The 18,799-nt window shown below is 42.7% G+C and overlaps 1 protein-coding gene across 4 annotated transcripts in view; it reads right to left on the reverse strand.

Moving 5' to 3' along the window:
* LOC115801396 (zinc finger MYM-type protein 4) overlaps positions 1 to 10,869 on the reverse strand; it is a 29,329-nt gene extending 18,460 nt beyond the window's left edge. For 3 of the 4 annotated variants that reach the window (XM_030759189.1, XM_030759187.1, XM_030759188.1), the window contains exons 1-7: positions 10,429 to 10,869; positions 7,365 to 7,417; positions 7,141 to 7,290; positions 6,773 to 6,836; positions 1,304 to 1,524; positions 982 to 1,106; positions 81 to 315 (exon numbers count right to left, since the gene is read on the reverse strand). In XM_030759189.1, the coding sequence (XP_030615049.1) occupies positions 81 to 315; positions 982 to 1,106; positions 1,304 to 1,524; positions 6,773 to 6,836; positions 7,141 to 7,290; positions 7,365 to 7,417; positions 10,429 to 10,849 (1,269 nt within the window). In that variant the 5' untranslated portion in view covers positions 10,850 to 10,869. The remainder of the gene's footprint in view (positions 1 to 80; positions 316 to 981; positions 1,107 to 1,303; positions 1,525 to 6,772; positions 6,837 to 7,140; positions 7,291 to 7,364; positions 7,418 to 10,428) is intronic. The other variant, XM_030759190.1, reaches the window with a different exon arrangement.
* Between the last annotated feature and the right edge of the window lie 7,930 nt (positions 10,870 to 18,799).

Genomic DNA, 18,799 nt, shown 5'->3' on the forward strand with positions numbered 1-18,799 from the left:
AAGGAGAAGCGATAAATGTGACCAAAATGAAGAAATACGCTGACCTAAAAACTTTTATTTTAGAGACTTGAGGTCTTTACTTTGTTGGAGACTTTGCAGACACTACAGAAGGGTTTATCAGTCTGGCGGTCTGCTGCTTTCTCAGGCGGCTTCTCTGGCTTTCTCTCCACTCGTTTATCAGCCCATTTGTCAGGAATCTTGTCAGTCTGTTTCTTCTTGTGCCTAAACACAGACAAACAGAACTGGCCACAAAAGTGCATGAAGGTGCTGTCTTCTGCTGGGATTGTGATCATGTCCCTGGGCTGGATGATCTCCCTGCAAAGAGTAAAACAAGAACTAAATGTAACAAAGAACACGGACTCAAATGTGTTAATAAAGCATGCATGTGTGAACATTTCTATTAGGCTGGGTTAGTCCTGTCATTATGGACTGCCAACAGGAAAATTATTTGGAAGTGTAAACTGGGGTTGTGTTGTGCTCAAGATGTTTTGAGGGTCACACAATGCAATACATAATACTGGAAAATATGACAGCATTGTTATGTGATTATACCATGCACAGTGCAAAGCGTCTCACATTTCAGCAGCATTGTGACTTGCGTAGGATTTCATTAGGCCCTTAACATCAAACATGTCGTCGTCTGAAGCACACTTCAGAAATGCTGCCATTCGCAGACTTCTGGCAACAATTACTGTAATAACCCTATGTTGGGTGTGAAGCACAATTTCTCAGCTTTCAGAAACCATTTGAATTTTTTCGATAGGGCAAACAGTCGCAGAATTACGGTAATTCAAAGTTCCTTTGATCAGCAAGCTCAGCAGCGATACGCTCAGTCTTAACCAGCTGTTCACAGCTAGCAGGGGCAGGTAACTGGTGCTTCAGCTGCGATCGCCCGGCGTTATAGGGTTAACTGACAATCAGTTGTTATACCAGCATGTGGCAGCGAGTTCACACTGACATCCAGTGGAAACAAGTGGGTACCTGTTGCACTGGAAACAGCTTCGGTTCTTGATGGGTGGAGGAAGATGACCCGTCAGACACACGGTGGAGCAGAAGAGCTGCGTCGAACCTTTTCTCTGGAAAGCCGTTTGACCTTTCAGCAGAACCTGGAAATGAAAAATTACATCACTGCACAAATCCTCACAGGAAACATCACCTCTGCCTAACATGCCTTTAACACAGCAGATAAAGGGATTAATCAGGTAACCTCTGTGTTGTTAGTTTTTATTAAATGCAATGAGTTTTATGTGAAGATTTTGACATTGTAGTTTCCCCTTAACAATGTGCATTTTTACATTAATACCTTAGAGCAGCCGCTGCAGCGAACGCTACCAGGAACTGGGGGCTGTGGCGGGCGTGGAGGTATTGTCGCCAGAGCTGGCAGTGAAGTTGGGATCAGAGCTGGAGGTCTGATGGGGAGGGGAGCCATGGCTTGTAGGACAGCTCCTCTGCCAGGGATAAAAATGGCAGTTGGAGTCGGGGCTGGGACTGCTGCTGGCACTGGAGTGGATAAGAGGGGACAAACTGGCAAAAGGCAGACAATAAACTTGAACTGAAAAGCTGAATTTGAAATCAGTGCTCTTCATGCACCTGACACAATAATTTACTAAACTTTTGAATCTAAATATGCTGAAAAGAATAAACTGTCTATCAGCTGTGTTATGTCTTATAAGGAGAAAAGAGCTACAGTTCTGGTCACAAGTTTACATCCACTCATTGTGGGCGCACAAGTTTGAATTTTTGGGGGATTTTTTCTGATCCACACAGGGTCAAAAGTAAACATACAGGCTCAGCTATATAGATACTCTCCGATCTTTTAATAAATGGTGCTGAAGGTTCTATGATGTCTTTTAACTTGACAAAGCTAAGGCCGATTATCATCTTGTTAGTGATCATAATTGACTACATGTGGTAGATTCTCTTTGCCAGAATATAAAGGGTTTGTTTGGGAGCACTCATTAGACTGACCAATACTCAGAACAATGGGAAAGTCCAAGGAACTCGGTGAAGATCTAAGAAGTCAAATTGTAGACTTACACGAGTTGGGAAGGGCTCTTGGAGCCATTTCTAAACTACAACTACAGAGTCGAAGATCATCAGTTCAAACAATTATATGTAAGTACACATTATTTAGATGTGTCACCACTTTGACGAGGTCTGGAAGAAGACCCAAACTGTCACCTCAGATGAGAGGAAATTGGTTAGGATGTACAGGAACCACTAAGGCTCAAGCCAGCCATGAACTGGAAGCTGACAGATTTACATCACCATGGACTGGGAAGGTGCCAACCAAGAAAGAAGCTCCTGCTCCAAAATCAACACCTTAAAGCTTGAAAGAAGTGTGCAGCTGCTCACATGGACGAGCAAAATGCTTTCTGGAGAAAAGTTTGATAGTCAGACAAGACAAAGATTGAGTTGTCTGGCCACAATGACAAGAGATATGACTGGAGGAATTAATGTGAGGCTTTCAAATCTCAGAACACTGGACCAGCTTCACATTAAGCTTCTGGAATACACTGTCCAAAGCCCCGACCTCAACCCTATTGAAAATTTGTGGACTGCACTTAAAAGCTGGGTCCGTGCCAGGAGCTCTACTGTTTCTGCAAAGAAGAGTGGTCAAATATCCAGCCAGAATTATTCCAGAAGCTTGAGTAGCATCTGGTCCGCTTCCGGCGCCGCGCGAGCAGGCAGCCAGTTTCAGCAGCTCCGCACTAATTCCGTGCTTTTTCTCATTTTGATTAATATTAGATGTGTTTTTGTGTTTCTGTATCTTCCGCTCTTTTTCCTCATGATGGAGCAGACTTTTTTCTGGAAAACTTTGTTTTTATTTACCCTTTCTATGGTGTTTATGTCTGGAGATTGCGAGAGTGGCCACGCTCCTATTGTTTACTCTCGGGACCAGCTGATCTCCATCGGGAGCTCCGCTCTGCCTACTCCTGCAGAACGACTTGATATTCCCCGCGAACTGAGAAGGAAGAGACGCGGGAGACGTGCGGGCATAGGTCGTCGTTGCCAGGGGAGAAGGTACAGGCCCGTCATCCCGTCCATCATCATGGGAAACGTGAGATCTCTTCCCGACAAAGTGGACGAGCTGGCGGCGCTAGAGCGACATCAAAGGAGCTACCGGGAGAGCAGCCTCATGTGCCTGACGGAGACGTGGCTAACCGAGCTAACCCCGGACTCACACATAAACATGGACGGCTTTCATTTGATCCGTGCCGACAGAACCAAGGAGAGTGGTAAGAAGAGGGGCGGGGGTCTGGCTGTGTTTGTGAACGATAGATGGTGCAACTCCAGACATCTATCCATCAAAGAGACGCTCTGCAGTAAGGACATTGAACTGCTCGCTGTTAGTATGAGGCCGTACTATCTTCCTCGGGAGTTTTCACATGTTATTGTGATAACTGTGTATGTGCCGCCCTCTGCTAACGCCGCTGCAGCCTGCGATGTCCTCCATGCTACCACCAGCAGACTCCAAACACAGCACCCACAGGCCCTCTTTCTGATCTCAGGGGACTTTAACCACGTCTCCCTGTCCTCCACTCTCCCCACCTTCACCCAGTATGTCACCTGCCACACCAGAAATACCAACACACTGGATCTACTGTATGCGAACATCAAGGAGGCATACAGATCATCACCTCTGCCTCCCCTGGGGGGCTCAGATCACAACCTGGTTCATCTCCACCCTGTGTACAAACCCTTGGTACACAGAGAACCAGTTGTGACACACACAGTGAAGAAATGGTCTGAGGAGACTGAAGAAGCTCTGAGAGACTGCTTTAGCTCCACTGTGTGGGAAGAGCTTTGTGCCCCTCATGGGGAGGACATCGACAGCATCACGGACTGCATCACTGATTACATCAATTTCTGCGTGGAAAACACTGTGCCCATCAGGAGGGTACGGTGTTTTTCAAACAACAAACCCTGGATAAACTCTGAAATAAAGGCTCTCCTGAAGGAGAAGAAGAGAGCCTTTAGATCAGGAAATAAGGAGGAGCTGAGAGCCGTGCAGAAGGATCTGAGAAAGAAAATCAGGGATGGAAAAAACATCTACAGGAAGAAGATGGAGGACCAGCTACAGCAGAGCAACATCAGTGGGGTTTGGAGGAGTTTGAACTCAATTTCAGGCCACAAACCAAGCCCTAGGGTTGTGGGAGACTTAGAGTGGGTGAACAACCTGAACCAGTTCTTTAACAGGTTTGACCAGCCACCCACCCCTCCCCCAGCCCAGTCCCCCCTGCTGTCAGCCCCACCATCTTTAATGACTGCCAACCTTTCTTCTTCTTGGGACCTCACACCTCTCAGCCATCACCCACCCCCTTCACTTCTGAGGACTCCATCTCACAACCCCCATCCCCCACCTCCATCTTGTCCCTCTCAACTCATCATGTGAGGAAGGAGCTACGTAAAATCAAGGTGCGAAAGGCTGCTGGTCCAGACGGCATCAGCTCCAGGCTCCTGAGGTGCTGCGCAGATCAACTGTGTGGCATCATGGGATACATGTTCAACCTGAGCCTGAAGCTGGGGAAAGTACCACAACTGTGGAAGAACTCCTGTGTGGTACCGGTACCAAAGACCAAACATCCAAAGGATCTTAGCAGCTACAGGCCGGTAGCCCAGAAATCGCATCTAATGAAGACCCACGAGAGGCTGGTCCTCAACCATCTACGCCTCATGGTGTTGTCTTCGTTGGACCCGCTGCAGTTCGCCTACCGGCCTGGCATCGAGGTGGATGACGCCATCATCTACCTCCTGCACCGAGCTCTGACCCACCTGGAGAAGCCTGGAAGCACTGTGAGGATCATGTTCTTTGATTTCTCCAGTGCTTTTGACACCATCCAGCCAGGACTTCTGAGAGACAAGCTGGAACTGTCAGGAGTGGACCACCACATCTCCGAGTGGATACTGGACTACCTCACTGACCGCCCACAGTACGTGAGGACACAGGGCTGTATCTCTGACAGGCTGTTCTGCAGTACGGGAGCTCCACAGGGAACTGTGCTGGCACCGTTCCTCTCAACTCCCCACGCTGCCATCTGCAGAAGTTCTCTGACGACTTTGCCATAGTTGGCCTCATCACAGGTGAGGATGACTCAGAGTACAGACAGTGGACTCAGGACTTTGTGGGCTGGTGCCAGCGGAACCACCTCCTGGTCAACGCCGCTAAAACCAAGGAGCTGGTGGTGGATTTCCGCAGGCGCAGACCCACCACACGGACACCGGTGAACATCCAGGGAGTGGACATTGAGATAGTGGACTCTTATAAGTACCTGGGTGTATAGTGTTATTATTAAGGTTAATCTTGTTTGTTGAGATATATATATATATATATATATATATATATATATATATATATATATATTAGGGGTGGGACTTTAACGCGTTAATTTCGATTAATTAATTACGGGGAAATTAACGCGTTAAAAATTTTAACGCATTTTAATCGCACTTTGCACCGTGGAACGTTTCTCAGTGCGCAAGTTCCCGGCATACAGATTATATCGACGCACAATGTCCAAATTAGGGGCCGCATCCTGCGAAGGACCCGGCCCACGTCTTTCGCAGCCCACGAACACCACAAAGGCCGGAAGTGAGCGGCTAGCCTTCATATCAGCTGCCGTCACCTCTGTGTAGCTCATGTCGCCTAGCAACCGTGAGTGCGAAGCACAGCTGTGTAAAAACAGCTGGTTAAATGGAGAACGAACTTTTTCTCCTTTTTGTGGTTTAATTTTAAATCTTTAATTCAAAATAAGCTGTTAAAACAAGCGTAACACATTTCAACATCAAGGAATACAGCTGAGAGAATGATTAATTTCCAACTATATTAAGTGAGACATTAATGTTGAATAAAACTATCCAGTTATGATGCTTAACTTTAATTTCAGGAGTTTGCTTATCACAGGAGTACTTCCACCCTTCGTTGGTCTGTGTAGCAGACTGGTGGGAAAATAAACAAGATTTTGAAGTTTAAGCTTATGTATATTGATTTATTCATCAACCAAACTTAAATTAATATTTATCATGTTAAATATTGAAATGCGATTAAAATGCGATTATATATATATATATATATATATATATATATATTACTGCGGCTGCTGTTACACCCAAATTTCCCCTCTGTGGGACAATAAAGGATGTTTCTTCTTCTTCTTCTGGTCAATTAGAGAAAATCCAATATAAATCCAAACTTGTGCATCCAGTTCTTATTTTTGTAAGTCATTAAAGACGTGTGCTGTACACTCATTCCATCCTGGGAAAAGAACACGTCAAAGAAAATCATTAAAAGGCTCCAAAATTACCATAACACTCACGCCCATGATGAGTCTATGTAAACCTCTGACTACAACTGTCTATCAGATGACTCCAATACTGTTTCACAACTTTTCAACTTGTTTAAATTTTGACAAAACTAACATGTCAAAGAAGTCAGTGGTGTGGCTGCAATTTCTTAAAACAGATACAGTTCAGTTTACAGAAATCCTATGGTGCGTTGGTCAGTGCATGCTGGTCAGCTCAAGAGTTTATCACTTCTGCTTAAAACAAATCAATGTTTGAGGAGTACGTGCAATTTCAACTGCCCGAGATTTTCTTTCATTCACTAAAGCCCCTGAAGCATTATTACCAGAAACATAATACAATTCAAATTCTTGCTTTCACAGTTTAATTCATATAAACTAAAGAGGAACATAGAATCTGTGCAGTTCTTATGTGTTAACAAAGCAATTACAAAATATCACTACATGTCTGCCTAAACAAACATACTCACTGGTAGGAGATGCAAAGGTGTTCCCCCCACCTACGGAGTAGACAGAGCTGATCCTCAGCTCCTCCTGCAACAATAAAAGGATAAGAAATCAGACTCTTTAATTCTGCCTTTCATACGGCTGTAAACCATATTTAAAAGGTCAAAAGGTGTGCAAAAAGAATCAGCTGATTCTGATGGGATCAGGTGAGCTGCATTTAAACAGGAAGGCCCACACAGCTACTTTCTGTACTGTTATGAAACAGTTTAGTCGGTCAGCAGCTTGAATCCAAATACATCGTCATTATCTGGTTGGATCCTCTCATACTGCTCAGTGGGAAAATTGCAAATCAATGGAGGGGAATCATTTGCCTTCTTCAGCTTATACCAACCTCCTGGTGCTCGAGCTCCTCTTTGATCTGTCTGATGGAGCTTTGAGGCAGTAACGCAGCATCGTAACCTTCATCAATAGGCTCCTCTTTAATATTCACACTTGGAGAAACCGGAGGATTGCTGTCCTCCACTGGAGCTGCCTCTGATGTCTGAAATAACAGAAGGTATCCATAACTACCCAGGTTGAAAAGGCAGGTAACTGACAGTCTTTTCCAACCCTCACCTCTCCCTGTTGACTGTCTTCGGTCTCCTCTGTCTGGTTCAGGACGCCTCCATCTAAAAAAGAAAACACTGTATTATTATTGTTGTTGTTATGTTTTAATTACAACAGTAAACATATTAAATACTTCGAAAAAAACAAACAAAGGATCTGGCTGAAATGCAGCCCCAAACCATCACAGAGCCTCCACCATGTTTTACAGGTGGTGTAGACATTCACTTTTGTACCCCCTCTCCTGACCACTTCTATACGTATTAGCGATCTGGGCCAAAAACTTAAAATGCGGATTTATCTCTCCATCAAACCTGTTGCCATTGTGTAATTTGGCACACCTCAGCCTTTTCTCTCAGTTTCCCTTCCTTAAGAATGGCTTGATGACAGCCATCCTTCCACTAAGACCATCTGTCAATGGGTTATCCAGTACCAACAGATGCTAAATTCTAGGGCTGCTTGATTATGGAATAAATCATAATCCCGATTATTTTGGTCAATATTGAAATCACGATTATTTAACATTTAACACTCACTGACTTTGTAAACACTGCATTTATTGCACTTAAGGAACAATGAATACTTTGAAATCTAGTGCATTTCTACAATCTCTTGAAGATAAATACTAAATGGGGCACCCTGGTGGCTCAGTGGTGGACCAGGCGACCACATGCCTATGCCACCTTGCGGTGCGGGTTCAAGTCCCGGCCTGTCGCCGATTTGCCCGCTTGTCTTCCCCTGTGTCTTTCCCCCATTTCCTGTGAATACTCCTATGAAGGAGTATTAGGGCTACATTGGGGAAAAAAATTAAATTATGCATTTTGAGAAAAAAAAGTCATAATGTGGAGATTAAAGTTGTTATTTCAAGTCAAACAACTGCCACGCAACGTCTGCTGTACTCTCTCCAGAATGTCTTGTGTAGATGAGTTAGTGAAGCTATACTTCAGAATCGGTTTTAGTCAGAAGGAAATTATTCGTCTTTTAGCACATAAACACAATGTTTTGATAAGTACGAGGACATTAAAGAGATGGTGCAGAAAGCTGCATCTGCTAAGAAGGAAAAACCACACAAACTGGCAATGGAACGACGCAAAGATATCGATGGTTGCACCTTCGTGCAGTTCAGAGAGAATATGTTGAATTACGAGATGCAATAAGACAGCTGATCATGTTGTTTCACTAACTCATCTACCCAAGGCAATAGGGTATAGCAGCCGTGTCAGTTGTTTGACTTGAATTGACAACTTTATTCTCAAAATCGTATTTCGACTTTATTCTCAAACTTTTGACTTCATTCTTGAAATGCACAATTTATTATTTTTTTCCCCTCGATGTGGCCCTAATACTTCCTAAATGCCAGTTATCACAACTAATTTGATATTTCTTTGGAGGTGCAGGTCAGGGTACGGCATAGATTTCCTGCTTGATAATTAACAGTAATTAACACATAATGCATCTGCACAAGTGCTGGCAACGTCGCTGGCCACTTACGTAGGTTACATTGTAGGGCCGCAAGGAAGAATAAATCAGGGCTAAGGGTATACGGAGCATAACGTGACAAAAATAATTTAATAATAATCGTTTTTATAGATTAATTGCACAGCCCTACTAAATTCAGAAGTGTTTCCATTTTAATATTTGAGATTTTCTCAAAAATGTATTAAAAATAATAAATAAATAGGGAAAAAAACAAATATATTGAGGTACATCTGTAAGATGCTGAACAAATTCACACAAATATCTGGCTCTTTGACTGAAAGCACCAGCCTCAAGGGAGAAAATCCTGCACTTATAAGGCTTTTATTCATGCTGTTCTCTTTCAGGACATAGCAGGCATTTCACTCCTGTTAGTTGCAGACCTGCAGGCTTAACAGACTTTTCTGTGTTGGTTGTGACTTCTGCTGCTTTCTCTGCATTTATGACCTTCAGTGAACATGTTCTTCTCAGCTACAACAGCTCCCCGTCTGTCACATATTAGTTAAGGTCATCAAAGTTGGCTTCTTTGTCTATACTTGCACAGAAGTCCCACCCATGTGAAAACCTTAAGTTTGCAAAGGGCAGCCAATCAGAAGACAGGAGCTAAAAACCTATCCATTATTGGGGAATTATACCAAAGCCTAAAGAAACATTATTTTGACCTGTAAATCATGCAGAGGTGCTCTCTGGCTAATAAATAACTTGGTGATTCTAATAATTTTCAAATACTGCCACTCATATTCTTATTTAATTGTCTAGTGATATAATGTAACCAGACAGCACTGCACTTCCACAGAGCTGCCAACTTTCAAGCAGAAAGGGATGAAATATCCTTTCAGTTTCAATTACCCCTTAAAAGACCGGAGCCTCCATTTCCCATAATGCACAAACTGTGTTTGTCAGTTCCCCCTGCCTGAAAAATGTCCGTTTCTTGTTGCCCAATCTGTATGAGCATGTTCAAAAATATGTTGACTTCCTGTCGCTGTGATGGTTTACTTTGTGCTGGTGGTGCATTTAAATATAAATAAAATTAAATCACAGCCTCCTTTTGCCTGATCTTTTCACATCAGTGTAATTCCCAAATAGAAATGTCTTTGCCTGTAAGATGTTTGTAAATGCACAAGTTTTGAATTACAGTCGCACCAAAAAAATAAACAAAAGCTTATTGATTCTGTACATTTTATTCTACTTTATGATGCAACTTCTTTGGGGCTTTTTAGCATTTACTGCCACAGAACAGTGAAAGGCCAGGTGGGAAAACACACTGTGAATGGCCTCGGTGCAGATTCGAACCCCAGCCTCTGCATTAGTGAGCTAAACCGGTGCCCATGTGCCTGTCTTTTGAATATATATTAAATATAACAAAACTTACTTTATTACATTATTTAACTTTTTAAAAATGGTTTTCAATTTCACTTGGTGTAGTCTTTATATGCTATTTGACATTACTGTATATTATTTGTTTTACTACTTTTTGCTCTAATTATCAGCTTGTCCGTGAAGCACTGCATGGAAGGTGCTTTACAAATAAAGTTTGATTGACTGGCATCATGAGGGTCATCTCTAGACACAAAGACTGTTTAACGAGCTGAATGGTTACCTCTGCTGTTGTCCTGAGAGGAGTGGAAGGTGTTAGCGGACCCGGTGCTCCCTGCCCTTTCTTCTTGCTCTTCTTGCTCTTCTTGGTCCTCTTCCTCTTCCTCCTCCTCTTCTTCCTCTCCTGCCTTTGACTCAGAAGCAAAGGTATCGCGTTGAGCTTCGCTGTTCTCCTGTTGGCTGCTTTTCCTGCCAGCCTTATCCACATCAACGTCTTCCAGGGTGCCCATGGGCAGGGCAAAGTGCCAGTCTTCATCATCTTCCTCCTGCCCAAACGAAGGAAGGCCATCCAGAGCATCATCAAATACTGGCGCACTGCTTCCTCCCCGTCCCCCTTCGCTGGTCCCCAAGTTAAACAAGGGCTGTTGGTCAGGGGAAGGTGAGGCAATGCGAGGAAGTGATGAGTCTGCCTCCTCTTTGTCCATCTTTTCTTCTTTCCTGCTGCAGCTGCTGTCCTCCTCCTCCCCCTCCTCCCCCCCCCTCCCTCTCCCCCTCCCTCTCCCCCTCCCCCTCTCCCTCCTCTTCCTCCTCCATCTCCATCGGTTGTTGTTCCCCTTGTTCTGAAGTTTGGTCCTCCTCCTTTGGCTCATCCAGACCGCCGCTCTTGGAGGACGTGACGGAGCCCCTGGAGGAGTCGGCAAAGTCTCCCAGCCCCATCACCTCATCAAAAACCCTGGACATGTGCTCCTCATGCTGCAAAGGAAAGAGATTTTATTTTAATATATTTCCATAGACTCCCATGTTAAAATGATACCCTCTTGATTATGACTTTAAAAACAAAGTTTGAATTTTCTTGCAACAGAAATGCACACCATTGAGGGAGCATGACCCTTAATCGAGTGCTAGTGTTTTGTGGGAAAAATAGGCTTCCCTGTAAAAACAACTAAAGGACGTGTTGTTTTATTTCAATCTACCATTTTAAGCAGGCGTAAATTGTTATTTTCTGGAGTGATGACTGTTTTGTGGACGCCCTCTGCTGGGCCCATTGCTGAACTGCAGCCAGTTTCTGTACACTGAGTTTAACAGCAAATGAAATGGCTCCCCTAGATTGGCTTTGGTTTCCTCTCCAAACTTCCAACCATCAGATCCATGTAAGTTTTGTCTAATGGCTGCTTGTAATGGATTTCCCTCCAATCCCTCTCTCTCGGGAGCCGAGTTGTGTTTAGTAACTTTCTGAAGCTTTTCTTGGTGTTACTCACAGTTATGGACCTTCTGCTGGTTTTTCTGGGCCTGCCTGGGCGCCTTCTGTTTTCAGAGACCAGTCCATCATTTCTGAACTTTTGGATAATATATCCAACTGTGGAGGGCGGAACGCTGATTTGTTTGCTAATCTGACGAATAGAGTGTCCCAGTACGTGCAAATAAACAATGCTCAATCGTTTCTCTGAGCACACCTCGCTTGTCTTTACCATTGTTTTCTGTTAAATTGGAGTTGCTAACCAGTTTTATGGTAATTTTAAAGTGGATGAACAAAGCCAATTAGCACTGAGTTTACACAGCTGCCCTTGCAGAGTATCCACAGGTGAATATAATCACAATGATGATGGCCCTGACAAAACTGTTGAAATACTTTTTTCCAAACTTTGTTCATGGTTCCTCAACTTAACTGCTCAACGAGAAGAAGGGAATGTCTTGAACTTACTTTAAAGAAATTAAGTAGGTTTAAATCGTCTAAAAATAACTAAAGCCATCTAGAGAAAGTAAATAAAAATTGCTATGACTGAAAAGATATCAACTGAAGCTGAACCAGGGCCAGGTTTTACTTGTGTAACACCAGTTTGTACCATAGGTAGGTGTAGTGAGTCATGATAAAAAATTTTAAGAGAGAACACTCTTATCTACAGTGGCAGACTGAAAACGAAAAAAGCAAGGGTTAAACAGTCACCCACACACCTACTGGCAAAAATATTGGCGGTGAAAGCTTTAGCCAGCTCGTATTGGGATTCTACATTTTGAAGCCTCAGTGTCAGTTTTTTAGAGCCACATATGCATACAGTTGTAAAGCTGACATATGCTCATCGTGGGCATGAATGTCATAGTAATTTGGGGAGTTTAATGATTTCTTTGAACTGTTCCTTTTCCAGGGTGGAATGATTGTACAGCATACATCTTCAATGACTTTAAAAAACAAGAACTGGGGTGCACAAGTTTGAATTTATTTTGAATTTTTCTCTAATCCACACAGGTTCAAAAGTATACATTCAGGCCCAAATATACACATACACGCCCACTAATATTTGGTTAAATGTCCCTTAGCAAGTTGAACCTCAACCAGACTCTTTTTGGCATAATTCTGGCTGGATATTTGACTGCTCCTCTTGGCAGAATTGGTAGTTTGTTTAAATTGGTTGGTTTCCTGGCTTTTAAGTGTTGTTTACAAATTTTCAATAGGGTTGAGGTTGGGACATTCCAGAAGCTTAATGTTAGCCTGTTTTATCTATTCCAAAACCAGTTTCCATGTGTGTTTGGGATTACTGTCGTCTCTGAACACCCACTTTTGTCCAAGTTTCAACCGTCTAGCTGTTGGTTTGAAGTGATGTTGAAGAATTTGGAGGTAGTCCTCCTCCTTCATTATTCCATCCACTTTGTGCAATGCACCAGTACCACTGGCAGCAAAGCAGTTCCAGAGTATTCAATTCAATTTTATTTATATAGCGCCAAATCACAACAAACAGTTGCCTCAAGGCGCTTTATATTGAAAAGTAATAATTACAGAGAAAACCCAACAGTCAAAATGACCTCCTGTGAGCAAGCATTTGGCGACAGTGGGAAGGAAATACTTCCTTGTAACAGGAAGAAACCTCCGGCAGAACCGGGCTCAGGGAGGGGCAGTCATCTGCAGTGACCGGTTGGGGATGAGGGGAGAGCCGTGATGCTACCACCACCATGCTTGAAAGGTGGTATAGCGTTCTGCGAGCCTCACATTTACTCCTCCAATCATACTTCTTGTTGCGGCCAAATAGCTCAATCTTTGTCTCATCTGACCATGAAACTTTTCTCCACAAGGTATTTGGACACATTTGTCCATGTGGAGAGCTACAAAATTTCAGTCGAACTTGAAAGTGTCAATTTTGGAGTAGGAGCTTCTTTCTTGGTCGGCACCCTCTCAGTCCATGGTGATGTAAAACGGCCTTCGCTGTGGACTGCTACCACGTTTTGACAGACGAGGTGCAGTTGCTCGTGCCAGTGCTGGTTTCAATGAACCAGCGAACAGCTTAAGAACGGCCCGCGTTTCCACTGCGCTTTGCGAGCTGATTCTTTACGTATGAGTGTGGGCGGGTCCTCGTCTGGAAATGGAAGCCAAAGGGCACAAATATGGGAGAACACACTCCCCTTTTGCAAACTATTTCTTGTGCTGCAAACATATTTTAAGGTCCAAACAAAACTACTGCAGCATCTGTGTGTGGCACAAGGTATACGCAGACAGCAATTACGAGCAAGACGACAAGTACGCACTTTGCGTCCTTTTATCTGTGATATGAACTGATACAAAGCAACAAGTTCAGCCTTAGAGCCCAACCTAATTCACAGCCATGAAAATCACATCGCTTTTCTCGTGTAATACACACCTTGCAGCGAAATAGCGGTAGAAAACTTTACGTTGAGATGGCAGAGTCACGCCCTTCTGCTGCTTGCGTCACACGTTCTTGGTTCCAGACCAGCTAGCTTGTGGTACTGGAGCTGAACCCATTTTTTGGCCATGCACCGAGTGAGTTCGTGGTGGATAAAAATGCTAAACGGTTCAAGCGCTTGGCACCGGCACTGGCACCCGGTCAGTGGAAAAAGGGCCAGTGATGCTGGTGTACCAGGAGTTTCCAGTTTATGGCAGGCTTGAGCCTTGGTGGTTCCTGGATTGTTCCTGAACATCCTAAGCAAGATCCTAATGATCTTAGAATCTGCAGTTGTTCAGATACAGCTACAAGAGATGTTCCCAATTTGTGTAAATCTACAGTTGTTCTTCTGAGAGCTTCACTGAGTTCTTTTGACTTTCCCATTGTTCTGAGTATTGGTAAGCCCAATCAGTGCTGTCAAACATACAACCACTTTGACCACATGTGGTCAAAAGTATATACTTTTGACCACATGTGGAGTAGAGAAAATCCAAAACAAATTCAAACTTGTGCACCCAATTCTTGTTTTTTAAAGTCATTTACAATGTATGCTGTACAATCACTCCAGCTTGGAGAAAGAACAGTTCAAATAAATCAATAAAATCCTAAAATTTCCATGACATTCATGCCCATGTTGTGTATATAAACTTCTGACCACAACTGTATATGTGAAGGAAAGGTTAAAGGCCCGAGTTATCAGCTAACTGCAGCAAACTTAAGCTACCTCCATGCTGGAAGCGATTTTCTCGACATGCATCACTTCGAAGCCAACTGCTGATTCCTTGCGGACCTGCTTCTTGGATCCAGTTGCCTCAGTAACCCTCTAACATATTTACAGCTGCGTCACAGCATCCTCCTTACAGCAGTATAATGTGCTCTCACAGGTAGTCATTTCAATGGCACGCCTGGGAAAAAAAAGTTTATCTTGGATCCTGCACACTTCCTGGCCAGCGGTTACTTCTCCTGAAGTCGCCGAATGTCATTCAGTTTCTTTGGTTGCCACATCACTGTGAATAGCTTCCAGTCAGGATGCAGCTTTACTTATAATCTGTACACATACATGCTGCTGACCAGTTCAGTGACTCCAGTTAGCTACAGCTGCCTGTGTCTGGACACCTGTCAAAGTGGCCACAAAGCTAACTCTAGTATCCAGGTGAAAAAAATAACTTCAGTAGCATATATATATATATATATATATATATTTTATTACGGGGAAAACTATGCGCTGAGGCTTTTTAAGGCTGTGAAGTCACACATTTTATCATGAGACCATGGACATTGGTCTCATGGACATTGGCTCGCTTTTGAAAGTGGCCTCAAGTGGCTTTTAGAGGAACTGCAATTTTTGGCAAGTGGTAATCCAAAAAAGTACCTTTAAATCTACGGTTACTTATGCTATGAAACTGCTACTTGTAAATACATTTACTAATTCTAATTTTATACTACTTATAATCTCGTAATTGTCCAAATACATTTAAGACTACTGTAGATAGACGTTAGCTTTGATGTTATACTGCTATTCTAATGGCTTCATGCCTCATGTCTAATCATTAGTTGTATCAAAGGGGGAGGGGGGGCGTCCCACCAAACTCCATTTAAAATTCAGCCATATTCTGAGCTCGGTTATACTTTTCGGTTCAGACGCACCCCAATTAAGAAGAAAAACCCGGTAGTGATGGATCCAGTTCTCATGCAACAAAACGGCCTTAATGTAGCCACATATAACTTCAATATAACCTCCACTCCTTATTGTTCACAGTAGCCCTGGCCGATGCCTTTGCGAGCTATCTGGGCACAGCTGCAACCCAAAAGTTGCCTTGCAGCTGGGTTAACAACCAGCTCTGGAGGTTTACATTAAAGGCCTGCGACACATTGTTCTCAACATGTTCGTTTGCTGTTCTTCAGATTGTCGGCATGCAGCAGCACTGAATAGCAGGCAGCAAGCTAGCAGCTAACACTAGCCTAAATATGCGAATCTCGACCGACCCACAACTAAACGCCACGATGTGTAGCAGGATCTGCTAATCAATTTAGCACCCAGCTGTGTGTCGCTATAATTACAGCCCAGGTGTGAATTTCTTACCTTTAATCGTTTAAGTCTGTATTCCTCCGAGTCCGCCATGTTTTAATTATGCTGCAGACGCCGCGCTTCGCACCCAGCCGCCCACCTCCTCTCGGGGTTATGGGTCATGTATGTATGCAGAGGATGCTGCAGTTCAGCGGAGAAACGAGTGGGGCCAGCGGCAGACGCAGAAGAGTTCACTTTGGAGGGGAAAACTTATGTTTTATTTTACTTTTAAAGTAAACCCAAAAACGACGACAAAAAAGCACAAATACTTTCAAGAAGCTGTGGGTTAAGATTACCGTAAGGACTACATGAGAGTTCCCAATTTTTATTCCCGAAACTTGTAAGTATCGTAATGTTAAATTGTGATGCGCAGTGTTCTCTCGTCAGTACGTGTCGATGCTTATTTTATCTTATCTCGAAGAACAGACCTCAAACATCCGCTTTTAAAAAAGCAATTTTCAGGAAAAAATGCTGTTGCTGCCATTTTGTGGTCATTACGGTAATTTGTGTTTTAAGTGACTATGAAATGCTGCATTTCTTATTGAAAATCAATGAGATGTGTTTGTTTCATCACTCCTGCGCATCCTCCACCCTTCTTTCCTGCAGTCTGGTTAGCACAGTCCATATTTAAATTGAACTGTCAGCAACTGTTAAATCAAAGTCAGGTAGGTGACAAATTAAAGAAAAAAAAAAGATCTTTGCAGAGCAAATGAGTGCAGAGCTGTTCTGACTGATCAGCGTTGTCCTTTAATGACACATTCTATTAATAATGGAGAATGATCACTTCCAGGATTACAAAGTCCCCATTCATGAGACACGAGGTAACACTGGATAACTTGTTTAGCATGAACATTATGTGAATAATGTGCTGTGGCCTTCATAGTCTCCAGATGTCAACCCAGTTTTAAATCCATGAAAGATTTTTATAGGACATCTCTTTCCACCACCATCATCAAAACAGGAAAATAAGGAGATATCCCTGGAAGAATGGTGTGGAATCACTCCAATAGGGCAATCAGTCCCCCATGGAGCACTGAAGCTTATCTGGAGGTACACACTTTTTTTTTTTCCCCATTAATTTGTCCTCTGCGGTTCATCCTTGCAGAGGTCACGTCTATGTCCAGCAGGGGCGGCCCTACCGTAATGATTAGTGTGTTTGCATAAACTCTTTATTAATCGTGATGGGAAATTCTTGCACCCTTTACATGCTCAGTGCAATATGAATAGAAACAGGAACAGAAACAGCAAAAATAAATGTAAGAACAAAATAAAGCTCAACCTCTATGCATCTACTTGAGGATAAAAAAAAAAAAACATACAGATAAGAACAACAGTATAAAATATAAATATCAGTATGTACAGTAGTGCAAATAAACAAAGAGGCAGATTATTAATAATAATGCTATTGGTAAGTGATAACAGAGACTAATAATAAAAATCCTCCCATCTGGTAAAGAAAGGATCTCCTGCAGCGCTCAGTCCTGCACCTTAGGGCAATGAGCCTTTCACTGCATGTACTGTGGTCACTTATCAGGGATCCATGCATGGGATGGGATGGATTGTCCATGATACTGAGGAGTTTCTTCAGCATCATCAGCTGCCTTCACCCTGCTGCCCCAGCACACCATCACATAGAAAACCACACATGCCACTATGCAATGATACAACATAGACAGCACGGTCCTACAGACACTGAAAGAACCGAGCCTCCTCAGTAGATACAGGCAATGCTAGCCCTTCTTAAAGACAATGTCTATGTTTCTGGACAAGTCCAGTTTGCTGTCCACGTGCACTCCCAGGTATCTGTAGTTCTCAACTTCTGCTCCCCTGATAATGAAAATAATGAAAAGAAAAAACAATAAATGACAACAGGATTGCAATGAATCCAATGAAAAAAATGTATTAGTTATTAGTAGTTTTATTTTGTATCTCTATTGAAAATTAGAGATACAAAAATTGAAAATTAATATAGACAAATATCTGTGTGATACTGAACATGTTGATATTGGCAAATAACAGAACATTTACTGAGGTCAGCTAAAGACATTTAGAAATATTTTGGATATGACTTCAAGTGCCCACAATTTCACAGTTGGTTGATTTCATTAGTTTCCCCTTTTATTTTTAAATATAAAAACAGATTATTATAAAATAGAGAGATGTAGAACTCAGCAAATTCTGAATTGAAATCAATGGGAGAATTTTGTAACAGAAAAGATGTTGGTAGAAGACTGGTGTCTGGGGGAAATAGGCTTTTTATAACTATAATTTGGGGCAAAGTCTGCAAACCTTTTAAGCATTTTTTTTTAATTAGATGGAGTTGTTGATATTTTACACACTGCTGTTATGTCCTGGTGAGCCCAAATGAAAATGCCCTGTGAACTGAGTGGTGAAATGTGTTCTTAGAAGACCTCTAGAAGTTTTATTTAAAATTATAATTTGATTATGTATTATTTATATTCTTTTATTTTTAAAGTATCATCATATATGGTGTAAAAGGTCCTCACAATTTGCTGTCCTATTGCTGTTAATTTGAACAGTCCAGTTTTATTGAAGGAAGACTCGGTGTAAAGTTCATGCGCATTTCTTATGTCTTTTACGGTATCCTGTGCAGGTTTTTCCTGTATAGAAATAGGTGAACCAGACCGGACTCAAACGTGTCCTTCAGTGCGAGTCTTCTCTGTTTAGCTGAACTT

This window comes from Archocentrus centrarchus, chromosome 22, assembly GCF_007364275.1.
Source record: "Archocentrus centrarchus isolate MPI-CPG fArcCen1 chromosome 22, fArcCen1, whole genome shotgun sequence".
Taxonomy (NCBI): domain Eukaryota; kingdom Metazoa; phylum Chordata; class Actinopteri; order Cichliformes; family Cichlidae; genus Archocentrus; species Archocentrus centrarchus.